The sequence below is a fragment of the Camelus dromedarius genome, chromosome 5, assembly GCF_036321535.1.
Source record: "Camelus dromedarius isolate mCamDro1 chromosome 5, mCamDro1.pat, whole genome shotgun sequence".
Classification (NCBI taxonomy): Eukaryota; Metazoa; Chordata; class Mammalia; order Artiodactyla; family Camelidae; genus Camelus; species Camelus dromedarius.
The window spans coordinates 28,378,281-28,394,159 of NC_087440.1; the positions used below are offsets into that span (position 1 = coordinate 28,378,281).

The 15,879-nt window shown below is 44.4% G+C and overlaps 1 protein-coding gene across 1 annotated transcript in view; it reads left to right on the plus strand.

Annotated features, from left to right (window-relative positions):
• Positions 1-15,879, plus strand: part of RYR3 (ryanodine receptor 3) — a 499,145-nt gene that overhangs the window by 404,247 nt on the left and 79,019 nt on the right. Inside the window, exons 56-64 of the mRNA XM_031453356.2 lie at positions 939-1,014; positions 1,136-1,259; positions 3,712-3,827; positions 4,364-4,431; positions 5,394-5,515; positions 10,480-10,529; positions 10,927-10,987; positions 12,919-13,157; positions 14,711-14,792. Of these exons, the coding sequence (XP_031309216.1) occupies positions 939-1,014; positions 1,136-1,259; positions 3,712-3,827; positions 4,364-4,431; positions 5,394-5,515; positions 10,480-10,529; positions 10,927-10,987; positions 12,919-13,157; positions 14,711-14,792 (938 nt within the window). The remainder of the gene's footprint in view (positions 1-938; positions 1,015-1,135; positions 1,260-3,711; positions 3,828-4,363; positions 4,432-5,393; positions 5,516-10,479; positions 10,530-10,926; positions 10,988-12,918; positions 13,158-14,710; positions 14,793-15,879) is intronic.

The following is a 15,879-nucleotide window of genomic DNA, read 5'->3' on the forward strand; positions in this document are numbered from 1 at the left end:
TCGTAACAGGTAATGACTCAGTAAAAGGAAGAACAAACAGCAAATTACTGTAGCCAGATCCAAAGCAGCACTGCTAACCGCCAGGAGAAGTAACTAGTAACAAGACTAATAACAGGCAGGGAAAAACCTATGAGACGACCCCCTGGGTGGGGTGCTGGCCTGGTCGCAGCAGGGCTCCCCAGCCCGGAGGACCATTGCATATTCTGTGGTGGATTCACTCGAGTTCCCTGTGATGGTGCAGATGAACAAACGTTGCGGGATTTAGGGACGTACACCTGGAAGGGTGAATCTAAAAGCCCTTAGCTGCCTCCTCCCAGTCCTCCCCTGGGCACATGTTGGCGGCTGTAACCAGCTCCAACGAGGGGCAGTTACTCCACGGAAAGCCCATCAGACCAACCCTTTGGACCTTAGGGAAAGTTTCTTTCTGAAGCACACCCTGCATTCCAGATCACGATTTTTTTAAGCTTTCGAAAGATGCATTTTATTGGAGAAATCTTATTTGCAGCCATTTTCTCCAACAAGCGGTTATTTTTAGTTTGCTAAGCCAAAGGCTTTCAGATATTCTCAATTTTCGCTTGACCCCCATTTCCAGCTCCTTGTCTCCGGTCTGGAGTCAGATACCCAACTCCCGCAACAAATGAAGTGCTGCCAGCTTGCAGTTTCCCGTGGAAATGTGTGCTTCTCAGAAATGCATCAAACTGCCAAGATAATAAGTTACAAGGGAAGGACAGCATTAGAAATTATTTTCCGTGTGTCTGGGAAGATAGGAAGCTAATGAGGTGCATAAGCACAGGCTAATTAATGATGGGGTGCACTCTGCAGTGTACTGTTAGCATTTGCTGGTGTTCTGTTCCCCGAGGCTGCCAGAAATAGCCTGGCAGATATGAACCCATTTTTCTTTCTCACTTTTTCTCTGTCATCTCCCTGGTGGGACACAGGGGATGGTGGAGGTGGTAGCTGAGAACTATCACAATATCTGGGCCAAGAAGAAGAAGCTGGAACTGGAGAGCAAAGGTGAGCCAGGTTCCCAGCATCTTCCTTGGAAGGTGAGCTGGGGGAGGGGTGGGTGTGTTTTTCTCCCCCGAAGGGCAGAGGAAGAGCCAAATATTCTGTTGTCTCACTCTACCGACCCCAGGTGGCGGCAGTCACCCTCTTTTGGTACCATATGACACGCTGACTGCCAAGGAAAAGTTCAGGGACCGAGAGAAGGCGCAGGACCTGTTTAAATTCCTCCAAGTGAATGGCGTCGTGGTTTCTAGGTAAGTCAGCTTCCAGGTGGTGTGAGTGAGGTAGGGGCGGACTCATGTGGTCTCTCCTCTCCAGGTATTTAATCACCCACCTGCAAGACAGATCTGAGTAAGGATAGCGGTTGCATCTTTTGAAATGAGAAAAAAAATTTTTTTTGGAACGTGAATAAGCCCCCTCTTCTGACATAAGCAAGACTGGTAGAAAGGAATTTTGAAAAATCAGTCACAACAAAGAATCATGACAAATTATATATTAACATTTAATGTTAACTTAAAGCATACAAATATGCATTTATTCCCAAATCTTGTACTCTGGGCCCCCGGATCTTATCCGTGTATGTTGTTTTGTTAGTTGGAATTATAAACCACATCCATAATGCATCCTCAGAGCTCTGGAATTTGGGCTTCTTTAAAGAACAGTGAAAATTAAAGCCCAAATAAAACAATGTAAGTGCAGAATTCTAGGATTTTTGTTTTTGTTTTTGTTTTTCAGTTTCTGCCCTGTCTTTACAGTTCTCTCCCTCTACCTAATTCAGAAACCCTGTATTTGGACACTTCCAATTGCAGGTCTCTGCAAAATACACAGTTTAGTTCTCACAGAATCAGCAGTTCTCTTCACACTTTTTGATGGTTTTATATGATATTTAATTTAATGCCACAAGAATAGGGAGCATGACTGATACAAACAGTGTTTAAACAAGATTGGGGAGATTGACTCTCCCCATTCACAATTTCCTAAGACATCTTATCTCAAACCTGGGTTTGTCCAAATTGTCTAGACACGTGTTGTAGATGAGGATGGTCTGGGCTGCTTAAGTCTTAAAGGCAGAACCTGCTTTCCCTCTGGTCCAGTGTCGGTGCTGGGCTGTGCTTGCTGGGTCCTTTGTAGAACCAAAACCAAGCCAGCGTCCGCATTCTGATAAGCCAGCCCTCCTGCAAGCAATGTCTACTGAGCTGGCTTCTTTCAGTTTCTTCTTCTTTCAGTTTCCTACTGAATTGCCCCAGGATAGCAAAAATCAAAAGACAAATCTATACAAATATTTCTGTTGTAACTCATAAGAAAAAAATAACAAAACTTATTTGCCGTATTGTTGAGCAGGGAAGGTCAGGCAGCGGGAGACAGCCCCTAGGGAAGCATTTGAGAAAGACTCCCGTTGTCATTTTAGTCCTGTTCTTAACACCAAGATGCACACGTTCTGCGATTTGCCGGTAAATAACTTGCTCACAGAAAGGAAAAATTCCTCTTTACTATGAGAAAGAAATCAAAGAAATAGTGGGGAAGGAAAAAGATCACTGAATTCAGCAAACACAGCCTCCTAGCAGTTACCCTGTGCCGGAGCCGGTGGGCACTTGGATGTGGAGATAAGGAAGCAGCGTCCCAGTCATCAGGGAGAACCCCCAGCTTCCTGCTACCCTCTCCTCAGACCTGCACCATCCTCGGCTTCTCCATCACTTGATGACAGTCTGTTCCTCTCAGCTCTCAAGCCAAAAACCTTGACTCTTCTCTTTTTTCCCTCGACCCACATCCAATCATTCAGGAAATTCCAATGGTTCTACCTAAGATACCCAGAATCAGACCACTTCTCACCGTCCAATCTGTCACCATCCTTGCTGGGAGAGCCTCCTGCCCTGGCTCCCTCTTTCAGCCGTTGCCCTCATCATCACCTTTAACCAGCAACTAGAATAATTCTGTTATAGTGAGAGGCGTATCATGTCATTCCTCTATTCGAAATTTTCAATAGCCTCCCACCTCCAAGCAAAAGGAATATGCTGAGGGCAACCCACAGGGTCCTAATGATTTACTTCACTGCCTACCCCACACTCTGCTGGCTCACTTCCATCCTTTCCACACTGGCCTCAAGTCAGCATGCATGCTCCTACCACAGGACCTTTGCACCTCCATTCCCTGTCCCTGGAAAACGCTCTCCCCTGACGTCTATGTGGCTCACCTCCTTCAGGCCTTTACTGCAGTGTCATCCTTCCAGTAAGACCAGAACTGATCTAACACTGCAGTCCGCTCACCCCGACTTCAGGCACTCTTCGGCCCTTTTATCCTACTTCAGTTTTTCTTTTTTTCACGAAACCTATTAGCTTTTAGCATTCCATGTAAGTTATATTTTGTTTATATACTGTTCGTATCTGTTTTTAGCCAGCATGTGAGTTCCATGAGGGCAGGGATTCCTGTTTGTATTTCTCATTTACCCCTAGCTCATTATCTGTTGAATGAATGATAAAAATCTTTCTGAAAAATCTTTCCAGCCAGTATCATAGTTCAGGGATGTTGCATGCTCACAGAGGCGGGTATCAAGTACAAGGGGAAACGAGTCAAATGATGAGTCAGGGTACTAGGCCAGAATAACCATTAACATTTGGAAAACAGAGTTGACACAGGGAAAATTGCAGAGGCACTGAAGTCACTGAGTTATCTCTGTTACTTCCCGGGGTTTACTTGTTTCCACCCAAGAGGTATGAAGGATATGGAACTGGACGCCTCCTCCATGGAAAAGAGGTTTGCCTATAAGTTTTTGAAGAAGATCCTGAAATATGTTGATTCTGCTCAAGAGTTTATTGCCCATTTGGGTAAGTATCATTGTGAAATATCACCAAAAAATGTGTGCTCACAATAGCAAAGAATTTGATGTTCCTTCATCAGGGAGTGGTGCTTTCATACGGGAGCTGTTCATGATTTATTCAAACGTGGTTTTGAGGAGGACACGGTGGCTGAGATGTTTTCCCCCACTTAAAAAATAAATCAATTTTGTGTTTGGTTTCCCTACTGGGTTGGGTTGCACCATTTGTCAATTTTCTAAAAATCATCGTATTCTGAGTTTTCCATTGTTTTGCTGTGTGGCTGTGAGCATATGACTCGACTTCTCTGAAGCTACCTTCTCATCAATAAGGGGGAAAAAGGGGTAGTGAAACCCAAGAGAACTGATACAAGAAATAACTAACCATCACAATTGTAAAGTACTTTGTAAAATCTTAGCTATTTTGTAAAATCAAATGGCCTTTTCATAGCCTTTAGAAAAACTGCTCTGTTTTTAAAATGCTGTGACCATTTTTGGTTTTGTTTTCTTTACCTCTGGCCAACTTGGTGTTACTTTTTATCTTTGTAGAAGCCATTGTCAGCAGTGGGAAAACTGAAAAGCCTCCCCATGACCAGGAGATCAAATTCTTTGCCAAAGTAAGTGACTCTCTGCATTTAATCAAATTACTTTCTTCTTAGGATCTGTACAACTTAGGGTACAAGTTATGCAGATCCAACAAAGATATCCAAAACTCCAAGAACAGCTGTGATGAGACAGACCTGTGTTTCTCTGTAGTGGAGCAGTCCCGAGGCAGGTGGGTGGTCGGAGGAGGTAGGCAGCCTGCTCTGCTCCACGCCATCACACGGGGACTCAGGCTCTTCCTCTGTTGATGCTCTACCACCCCCTGAGATGTGGACCCTGACAGTGTGGTCCAAACAGACTCACCTGTACCACACCTGTGAAAAAGGGGAAGGGAAGGAGAGGGAAGGGTAAGCTGCTGCTTTATTAAAGTTCTGTTCCAGTGGCTAGAACTTGGTTGTTTTAGCCTCAGCTAGCTGCAAAGGAGGCGGGTAATGCCTTTTTTAGCTGGTGACCCCATGCCTAGCTGAAACCTTGAGGCTTCTATTACCAAGAGAAAGAAGGGGAGAATGAATCTGGGTGCCAGTGAGCTGTCTCAGCCACATGACACTACTCAGGGGACTAAACACAAGTGAGGGCTTGGGGTAGCCCAGCTCTGAGAAGCAGAGACAGAACGCTCAAAGCCAGCAGTGCTGGGCCATGCCTCAGGGGTGCTGATGGATGCCACGCCCAAGAAGCCTCATCTGAGTGCAGCTGTCCTACAGGACGCCCCTGAAAATGTTGACTCGAGCCCCATGTGCATTACTTCAGGCCCTTAGTCAGGGCCTGCCCTGTCCTTTCACATCTCAAGGCCTCTGGTTGCAGGCATCAAAGGGAAAAATGTGTTGGAAGCTGAAATTCACAGGGTAAGAGTTTCCTGGAAATTCCAGAACCAGTGTTCAGAGGCTTTTGGCTCATTGAGAAATGAACTTTTTTCAGAGGAACCCAAGGAAGGGTTTTGGCTAGCTTCCTCAAATGTCCTTTCTGGTGAACTTTTCAGGTTCTCCTCCCGCTGGTTGACCAGTACTTCACCAATCACCGCCTCTACTTTCTCTCGTCCCCTCTGAAGCCCCTTAGCAGCAGCGGGTATGCCTCCCATAAGGAGAAAGAAATGGTGGCCAGGTGAGTCCACAAAGGGAGAGAGGGTGCTGATGTGGTCTGTATAAAGCCTCAGGTTCCTGGGGCCTAAATGGTGAATCTTTTGGAGAAATGAACCGATGATAGGTAACTCAGAGGTTTTGGTTATCATCTTGGTTTTGAAAGTGACTTTATTCACACTTATCTGTGCATCATTTTGGCAACTAAGACAAATGCACTGTCTGGGGGTATACGTAGGACTTGGGGAAAATTTGCATATTCAGCTCAGCATCTATCCTGGAATAACATTTAGAGAAAGGTGAAGGTAACTGTGAAGCTTGCAAAAGGCAAACATACAACATTGAGAAGAAACAGATTAACACTTTTCAATCCTGTTCTTGTCAGGCTTTTTAAGGTTAAAATTTTTTAAATGAATCTGATATTTACAAGTCTTGGTGTGGATTATCTGAGATTTTTTTTAACATTTTTTTATTGAGTTATAGTCATTTTACAATGTTGTGTCAAATTCCAGTGTAGAGCACAATTTTTCAGTTATACATGAACATACATACATTCATTGTCACATTTTTTTTTTGCTGTTAGCTACCACAAGATCTTGTATATATTTCCCTGTGCTATACAGTATATTCTTGTTTATCTATTCTACATTTTGAAATCCCAGTCTGTCTCTTCCCACTCCCTGCCCCCTTGGCAACCACAAGTTTATATTCTATGTCTATGAGTCTGTTTCTGTTTTGTATTTATGTTTTGTTTTTTGTAGATTCCACATATGAGCAATCTCATGGTATTTTTCTTTCTCTTTCTGGCTTACTTCACTTAGAATGACATTCTCCAGGAACATCCATGTTGCTGCAGATGGCGTTATGTTGTTGGTTTTTATGGCTGAATAGTATTCCATTGTATAAATATACCATATCTTCTTTATCCAGTCATCTATTGATGGACATTTGGGCTGTTTCCATGTCTTGGCTATTGTAAATAGTGCTGCTATGAACATTGGGGTGCAGGTGTCATTTTGCAGTAGGGTTCCTTCTGGATCTATGCCCAGGAGCGGGATTCCTGGATCATATGACAAGTCTATTCCTAGTCTATTCCTAGCTGCACCAAACTGCATTCCCACCAGCAGTGAAGGAGGGTTCCCCTTTCTCCACAGCCTCTCCAGCATTTGTCATTTGTGGATTTTTGAATGATGGCCATTCTGACTGGTGTGAGGTGATGATACCTCATCGTAGTTTTGATTTGCATTTCTCTGATAATTAGTGATATTGAGCATTTTTTCATGTGCCTATTGATCATTTGTATTTCTTCCTTGGAGAATTGCTTGTTTAGGTCTTCTGCCCACTTTTGGATTGGGTTGTTTGTTCTTTTCTTATTAAGTCATAGGAGCTGCTTATATATTCTGGAAATCAAGCCTTTGTCGGTTTCATCGTTTGCAAAAAATTTTTTCCCATTCTGTCGGTTGTCTTTTTGTTTTACTTATGGTTTCCTTTGCTGTGCAGAAGCTTGTAAGTTTCATTAGGTCCCATTTGTTTATTCTTGCTTTTATTTCTGTTGCTTGGGTAGACTGTCCTAGGAGATTTTTGAGAGGTATGTCAGATAATGTTTTGCCTGTATTTTCTTCTAGAAGGTTTTATTGTGTCTTGTCTTATGTTTAAGTCTTTGATCCATTTTGAGTTTATTTTTGTGTATGGTGTAAGACAGTGTTCTAGCTTCATTGATTTACATGCTGCTGTCCAGTTTTCCCAACACCATTTGCTGAAGAGACTGTCTTTATTCCATTGTATATTCTTGCCTTGTTTGTCAAAGATTAGTTGACCAAAAGTTTGTGGGTTCATTTCTGGGCTCTGTATTCTGTTGCATTGGTCTATATGTCTGTTTTTGTACCAATACCATGCTGTCTTGATGGTGTGAGATTTGAAATCTAAAGTGACATAATTCAGTTTCAATTCCTAATAGAGAAAAAAAATTTTCATCCAAAACACCAGCCTCCCTTCTTGTTCCATGAGGCAGGACCCACGGATGTCTCAGCAGAGCTGAGGACAAAGGGGATGTTTCCTGATCAGGCTAGAAGGTAGACCCTGTCATGTCTCAAGTTCTCTCTATATTTGATCTATGAATGACAGGGAATGGGTTAGACTTCTCAATGGCCAGGAATTATGGGCAACAGTGACGCAGTCTATCAGCCCTTTCCCCAGCATCCACTGACGGTGAACAGTGTACTTATATTTTATAAGGGCCCGGCCATTGTAGATCACCATCTTTTGGAGGCTAGTCAACCTTAGGATTTCGCTAACATTTAGTAAGTACAGCACGGCTAAGCAGTGGGCTCAGATTTTCATATGCACGAGGTATTGCCCACTTGGGGAAGTATTGCTGTGAAACAGCACAGTGCTTTAAATTCCAGAACTGCCTCTGTACTATGGTCTTCATTTTGCAGATCAGGAAACTGAGTTTTGCTCAGATTCACTTCAGTACCTCAAGTGACCCAGGCAGTAAGTTAGGACAGGACTGAAAGCCCAGTCCTCTCTATCCAGATCATTTTCTCTACACTGTAATTACTTCATTTATTAAGCAGGGAGGAGCCCATGCAGTCAAAATGAGATACACTTAGAATCAATTACAGACGCAAGATTTCCTAGCTATTTTCACGCTGCACCAGTGTATTTTGTAAGAAGTTAGGGAAATGAGGGGCCAAGTGATATATTCAGATAAGCCAACAGAGGGCAGGTGTGTCTGTTTTCTTCATCTGTTTTTCTTAGATTATTAATTCATGGAAATGTAACATTTGTTCAGCCAGGCACCATTTGTCATGGCTGGAATACAACCTGGAGCTGATCAGCCTTGCAAATAGCTTTCAGATCCATCAGTGTGCTCGCCGCCCTCCCACCCAAGCAGGCATATCTGTGCTGAACACGCTCAGATTTCTAGGCCCCTTCTGTTTGCAGCCTTCACCCAGGCCCCACCTCTTCTGCATCTGATGCCATTTACCAGGGCTTTCCAGAATCTCTCCCCTGGGATCCCTTTAATTTACCACCTTTAGGTCCTGAGATGAGAGGAAGGTGCCTGGGGACTCGGGCCCCTCATAACCCTGAGCAAAGGACAGTGCTTTTACTTAAATCGTGGGCCCCAGAGGGGACAAGGAGGAGCCTCTGGAAACCTCAGGCCCCTGAGAAGGCACTTCTGACAGCCAGGGGAGCCACGTTTGTGTTGGGATCAAACAACCCAAGGATCTGCTTGAATTCGAAAAATGTTATTTTGTATTTAGACAGCGTGGGTCCACTTTGAAGCATTTTGCCAGAAATAGTAACTGAGTTTATCAGCCCCTTACGCTAAAAACTACGAGGGTCGTGGGATTCCTCTCTACCTACAGATGAGAAAGCCAAAGCCCAGAGCAGTGAAGTGGCGTCACTGAGGCAGCCCAGCAAGCTGTGGCAAAGCCATGGAACTCATATTCCTCCAGCATCTCCCCCGCTCCATGCATTTCTACCAGATACATAACTCAGAAAAAGACCAAAACACCGTGGGGAGAGAGAGAAAAGGAAGCACTCCATATTTAATTTCACGCTAGCTGGCTGCCAAATTTCTGTTAACTTACTCTGAGCTCTCTTAAGCTCTAGGCCAGGGTTTCCAACCTGTTTCCCCTGCAAAAACAAATGACTAACCATGAGAGACTTTGGCTGCGGTTTCCAGCAGATAGGCCAGAAAGGCCCAGGGCATTCATGGAAAACCATTTCAAGGTGAGCAAGTTTTCACCCCCACCAACACTCTGGGTGGATTTCTTCTCCCTTCGAGCTGCCACCTAACGACTTCTGCCCTGTGTGGGCAAGAAGCCCATGGCTCCTAAGGAGAATTTGGGCAAGACTTCTGCTTGGCCTCACCTCGGGAACCCGCGGCCGGACCGGGTGATTTTATTCTGCTCTCCCTCTCTCTGTTCCACAGGGAAGGACTGCTTTCTGAAGGGACTGCCAAGTTCTTGTCTAGCTGTGCATGTGTTAAATAATGTCTGAGTTCTGAGGCATCTCCTCCTGAGAACTTCAGCAGCACGGGTCAGATGATGGCTGCGGTGCCCCTGCACAGGGTCCCGCAGGAGCGTGTTCAGAAACACCCGCGGGCTCTTTCCTGACTGCGCAAGGCCCTCTGTTAGGCACCGTGGAAAGTAAAACAGTAGGACACAGCTGGGCCCCCAGGGGTTCCACAGGAGGAAATACGGTAAAAGCAGAACAGTTGGGCTTTCCCTGCATGGACACGGCTAGGACAGCAACCCGGCCAGGCCTGGAGGCTAATGGAGATGGTGGGGAAAGCTATTTCTTTTCTTTTTTGGGAGGGGAGGGGTAGTTAGATTTTTTTTAATTGATTTATTTATTTTGAACCAAGATACTGGGGATTGAATCCAGTATCTCATGGAGGCTAGACATGTGCTCCACCACCAACTTAGACCCTTCCCCACCTAGAAAAGCCATTTCTTAAAATGTTTCCGGTTGGACACAGTATTGCCCATACCTGAGTCTTCAACTGTCTTCCAGTCCCACCTTCTTGCCCACTTCCCACCTAAGGCCTCACACAGCCCTGTGAAGGCCGCAGAAATGATTTGCAGTCCACCACAGCAATGGAAAAATCATGCTTCCTTCCAGAATCCCCATGTATCCATGAATGTTATACCAGTGAGTGTTTCAGCCTATAGTATTCCTTAGCAAGGGATGGTTTGCAACATCTGGCTCATTGCAAAATGCTGTACCTGTTGCAGAAGGGTTGTTTTCTGTGAGACTGGAGATGCCTGCGAGGTACCACACATGATTCTCTAACAGGAGAGTGGGGATCACGTGCCTTCCTAGTGTGGTCCAGAGGATTCTCTGAGAGGAACACGGTGCATCTCCCTGGACTGCCGTTCTGTGTGCTTCATTTTACAGCACGGGGGCCAAGGGGCGGGGTACGAGTGAGTCTTCCTTGAATCTCTGTGCCTTTCCAACTTGTGTTCTTTTCTGCTTCAGCCTGTTCTGCAAACTCGCTGCTCTTGTTCGGCACAGGATTTCCCTCTTCGGTAAGTGAAGTATTGCTCGAGGCCGCGCTCCCTGCAATTATCCTGAGCTTGTTTTTTAGCCTTCCTCTGTGGCTCCCACAGGCAACCAGAGCCTTAGGACTAAGGTGTCACCTAAACTGGCCAGAGAAAATTGATCTGAACGATGATAAATGACCTCCCTACCCCTTTGACAGGTCAGATTTTCCACACCATTGAATGTTTTAAGCTCTGCCTCTAACATCCATCATAAAGCGATGTGTCAGGCCAGAGATAAATGCCTTGTCCCCGAACAGAGGCCTGGCACTTGGTGTGTTGGTGGTTAATTATGCTGGGCTGTGATTTGTGCATAGTGAGAAAACTGCATTTAAATGACGGGCCGGAGGGCTCGGGGAGTCACAGGTGGTATTTTTGCTTTTAGGGAGCGATTCTGCTACAATGGTGAGCTGTCTTCACATCTTAGCACAGACACTTGACACAAGGTAAGAATGCCCAGATTTTCCCAGTAGTTTCTCAAGATTCTCTCTCTGCCCCTCTCCTCACTTATTATTGTCCTGAAGAGAAGACGTGTCACTGCTCTGCAGGAGCTGGGGACAGAATGGAAGACAGGGAAAAGATGGATCTTGCCCTGACGTTAGCACACTCTGTTTCTCAGTTCTCATGATGGAGAGCCGCTGTCAGGGTGTTAGCTGAATGTTAACAGCAGAGCATCTGATCAGATCTTGTCTTCTCTTACTGAGAAGTTCATCTTTCAGAAGATAAAATACATGATGTGGCAAAGTGTTACTTGGTACCTAATTCTCCACACACCAAAAAAAAAAAAAAAAAAAGGAAGAGCTGTCTGGTGGGTGATGAGGCCATAAGTATCCTGGGAGTGGGGACCCAAAGCACTCAGAATTCAGAACCTCCAAGGAAGGGAACACAGGAAGATGTGATTATCAGAAGATCAGAGACAAAGAGATTCGAGTCCATGGAAAAATGGCTGGACAAGAAAGAAAGGAAAATAGAATAGGTTGAATCCATCTTTGTCTCTGATCCTTTGATGATCACATCTGTGTATATATCACATCTATGTATATATGCATGTGTGTGTATATATATGTGTGTGTGTGTATTCTGGTAGCATAAATGTAAGTTATTTGATGAGATTAAAAAAGAGAGAAGCAGTGCAAAGAACTGACAGGGAGGATTCTCACACACAGTCAGTCAGCAGAGTCTTTGTCAAAGTTGGGAGCAGAACACACATCCCAAAACCCAATGCAGAAGAGAGGCATCAGCCTAAAAGAGTGGCCGGATGGTGAAAATCGACTGCAGACCGAGAATGCTTACCCCAAAAAAGTTAAGAGTAATTAAAGAGGATTTTCAGGGTTTTGAGAGAAAGAAGCATATTACAGAGATATTAAGACAGCACAACATTTGCAGGATCAGAGCAAAGCATCTTAGGGACTGAAACCCCTTGCAATCTGGATAAGGAATCTTTATTCCCAGAAGCATGCAGAATGCCTAGAAAGAGAGCCCACTTTCTTAAAACACACTGGTCAGTGTGTTTGATAATTATTCCTGAGAAAACCTGGGATTTTAAAGTCGGGGCAATGGCTCGTAAAGGATAGGAGTGAGCCTCACTGACTTCATTTCCTTGTTTTTATTCTTCCCATTGGCTGGATGATTACCATGAAAATGCTGTACATAGAAAGCGTCTGTCCTGGTAGCAAGCCTGTTGTAATCTTGTGAATAAGATGTAGAAATATGGGAAATAATAGATGACTTGGTGATTTGTTCCAATTCTCAGTTTTATAAAATAGTTTTGAGGGAAAGCCTCAGACATCCATAGCTAATCTCCATTCCCACATGGTGTGTTCCGTGGTCTGATGAAGCTGTCTGTGTTAAAAGGGGCTCGCTGTCCCTCTCCCCTCCCATCTCCAAGCAGGGACATCTAAGGTTAAGTCAGTTGACTTAATTCTTTGTTCTTGCTCTATGAAGTCATGCATCACAGGAGAGCTAATATTTCTAATTAGTCCTTATAAATGTTGCTGATCCCATGAGGAGCTGCAAGAAAAGCTCCCTTCTACCTCCTTTTGATTAGATATTTCCAGAAGAATGTAGCCAGCTGCAACGTTATATAGCTAGCAGGTGGCCAGTATCAGTTTCATTCTAAGTTGCCCTCTCCATTTCCTCAAGAGTTGAGCCCTACTTCCCTCAAACCGAACACACCATCCAGTTGCTGGCCCCCTTCGGGATTGTGTGATCCAGGTTTCTTTTTGGATGCTAATCCGTTCTCTGTCCATTTCCCGTGACATTGTGCCCTTGGGTGACTGGATGGCAAATGTCTGCCCAGGTTGAGCTGCGAGTCCCTCTAGGAGGGTTGGCCCAGGGTCCAGGTTGTGTTCTGGTTTTGAACACTGTTTGCTTGCAGGACTGTCGTGAAGTCAGGCTCAGAGCTGGCAAAGGCTGGGCTACGAGCATTCTTTGAAAACGCCGCAGAAGATTTGGAGAAGACTTCGGAAAACCTGAAGCTTGGGAAGTTTACCCATTCCAGGACGCAGATCAAAGGCGTTTCCCAGAACATTAACTACACCACAGTGGCTCTGCTCCCCATCCTGACATCCATCTTTGAGCACGTCGCTCAGCATCAGTTCGGGGTGGACTTGCTCTGTGAGTCAGCCTGCTGTCCGTCATGGATGTACACGCACCGGGCCACAGAGAGAGAGGGAGCGTGTGGTGCAGTCACTTAGGCTGACCTTGAGGGTGGAGAACAGATCATTATTGCACACTTCTTCTTTCTTCGATTTAAAGAGGAAGTGATAGACTCTTCAAGGGGAAGAAATCCCTAAATCTGAGTATATAGTGCTTCATCTTTTCCTACTGTTATTCAAATAGGACCAGGGTTTTCCACCCACTGGTTTATTAGCTCACAGCCATTGTGTTCCCACTTAATTTGAAAAGGTTATCTGAGCAATCCAGCAGGAGATAAGAGGATTGCTCCCAGGGTTTTTCAGACACCAATTTTCCTGTTAAGAAGCCTTAATTTATTCATTGGATACCAGAAGCTAAGGAAAGCTGCTAACATTTCATTATCTGAGCCTCCAGAAGAAGACCGTAGTTGGTGGGTTTTATTTTAGTTTGCATTTAGTACCATGTCCAGCCCCCTTATTCTGCCACCAAACTTCAGTTTCACTCTTTAAATGTTGGCCTGTGATTAAATTTAGTTTAACTGGCTGTCGGTAGCTAAGGCTGTGTCTTCCCTATCCCAGAACAATGAAAATCAGTTATTTCCATGGAGTTATGGGAAGTGGTAAGGGAACATCCAAATTCGTTATTCTTTTGCAGGAGGAGGGGAGGTAATCAGGTTTATTAATATTTTTTAATTTATTATTTTTAATGGAGGTACTGGGTATTGAACCCAGAACCTCGTGCATGCCAGGCACATGCTCCACCACTGAGCTATACGCTCCCCACCCTAACTCATTACTCTGTATCATGGAAACAGTGCTGCACTTCCTTGGTGAAAAATAGAAAATTAAATTAGTTCTCTTTGTGCTAAATTAGTCCCAGCCTTATTGTGAGTTCCATACATTAACAAGGGCATGTAGCCTGCAGATTAAACTCTCTTGAGTTCCTAAGCAAAACATGCCCTTCCCTTGGGAAGCATGGCAAAATCGTGATATGATTGAATTGCCTTTTGAAACACATCCATCAGAGAACTTGGGAGAGGTGGACATGAAGAATTTTGCTCTATCACTGAAGAGGTAGGGACATTGTACATATCTTCCTAGGAAAGGGACAAAGGTCTCATTCAAACTTCAGATTTCTTGCTTTCTTCTTTCCAGGGAAGGAAACATTGCTCTGGATACAATTTGACTAGTGTTGCCCTCTATTGGAGGAAAAAAGAACCCCTATGGAAGGACTCATTGGTCATGAGATTCCTTTCCCTGGGAAGCAATGTGATCTGTATCCCAGGTCCTACAGGGGAACTGGCATGGCTCAGTGGAGGGCATCTCCTGACAATGTTGCCTCTCCCAGCTCAGCAACTGGCATCTGAATAGAGAGGGGTGAAATCTGTTAAAAAGAGAGAAAGAGAGGTCTTGGGCCCTTGGATGATGCCAACATGTGTTTTCTGTTGGTTCTGTTGGTGGACCCTTTCCGGGTGCGGGGGGTGAGCAGCAGGGATCGATGCGGGAAATGACAGCTCCTGTTGTTCTTTTCAGTGGGTGACGTGCAGATTTCATGCTACCACATACTGTGCAGCCTCTACTCCCTCGGGACGGGCAAGAACATCTATGTTGAAAGGTAATTAGCAAACAAAAGAGGCTAGCACATTCGGGCTGAGAAATATGTTACTGACAGTCTTTAAACCCTTAATAATAGCATCTTTTCAATCCAGCAGAAGGGAAATGCTCCCTGAGATGGCTTAGTGATTTTGAGCCTATGTTATAAAATGTTTATGGCAATATCAAAGAGTGTTAATGAGGCTACTGACATGTATGACTTCCGTAGAGATAGCTGGACATTGTAGGTGGCTGTGGGAACAATGCAGCCAAGCTAAATCATGTGCTGGTGGCCAAAAAGTATCAAAGAAATGTCTTTTTCTTCATAATCACAGCTTCCAGATAGCTTCCCGAGTTCCTGTGGTTAAAGCTCGCTGCGAAGCTCGAGGGTCTTGAGGCAGTCGCTTTTGTGTTTAATGAGTTTCTGTGCACTACGACCCTGGACCTTTACCATTCTCAGCTGTCAGATTAGCCTTAGTTTCAAACAAGTCTGGGCTTTGGTAGCAGAGATGCTATTCAGTGGTCTTGGATCTGAACAGGCTGATTTGCCGAGGTGCTTGAGTTTCAGCTCTGCTCTCTAATCTATCCAGAGCAATGGAGGCCTTTGGTGACCCCTGCTTTTCAGCATCAAATGCCTTGTGTTGTGTGATTGTTTAAATCCACTGGAAAGATTATAAGGATAAACAAGGCGTTAACCAAACTCCAGACTTAGTCTTGTCCTTGGGAGACTTTTTTTTTCCTTTTTTGCCCTTTCATGTAAGGAAACTGTAAGGAGTTTGAGCTGTGCTTTAATTACTTCTAAACATCCCCTTGGCATCCATGCTCCACATGCCTCCTCAATGTGTGATGCTGTTATCAAACAAACCAACACTAAATCCTCCTTTCACGTCAAAGCATACGTAAGTTCTAATTGCAGTTTCTCAATAAAGCAAAAAAAAAAAAAAATACCAGCTCCTTCAAGAACTGAAGAACTGTTGACTTGAACTCATGTGCCAATAACCAAAAAAATGTTGAAGAAATGTCTAAATCTTCATGATTACAGCCTTTAAGTAGCTTGTAGAGTTCAAGAAATTAATTGAAGAACTAATGACTAATTTATTTTGGTTATG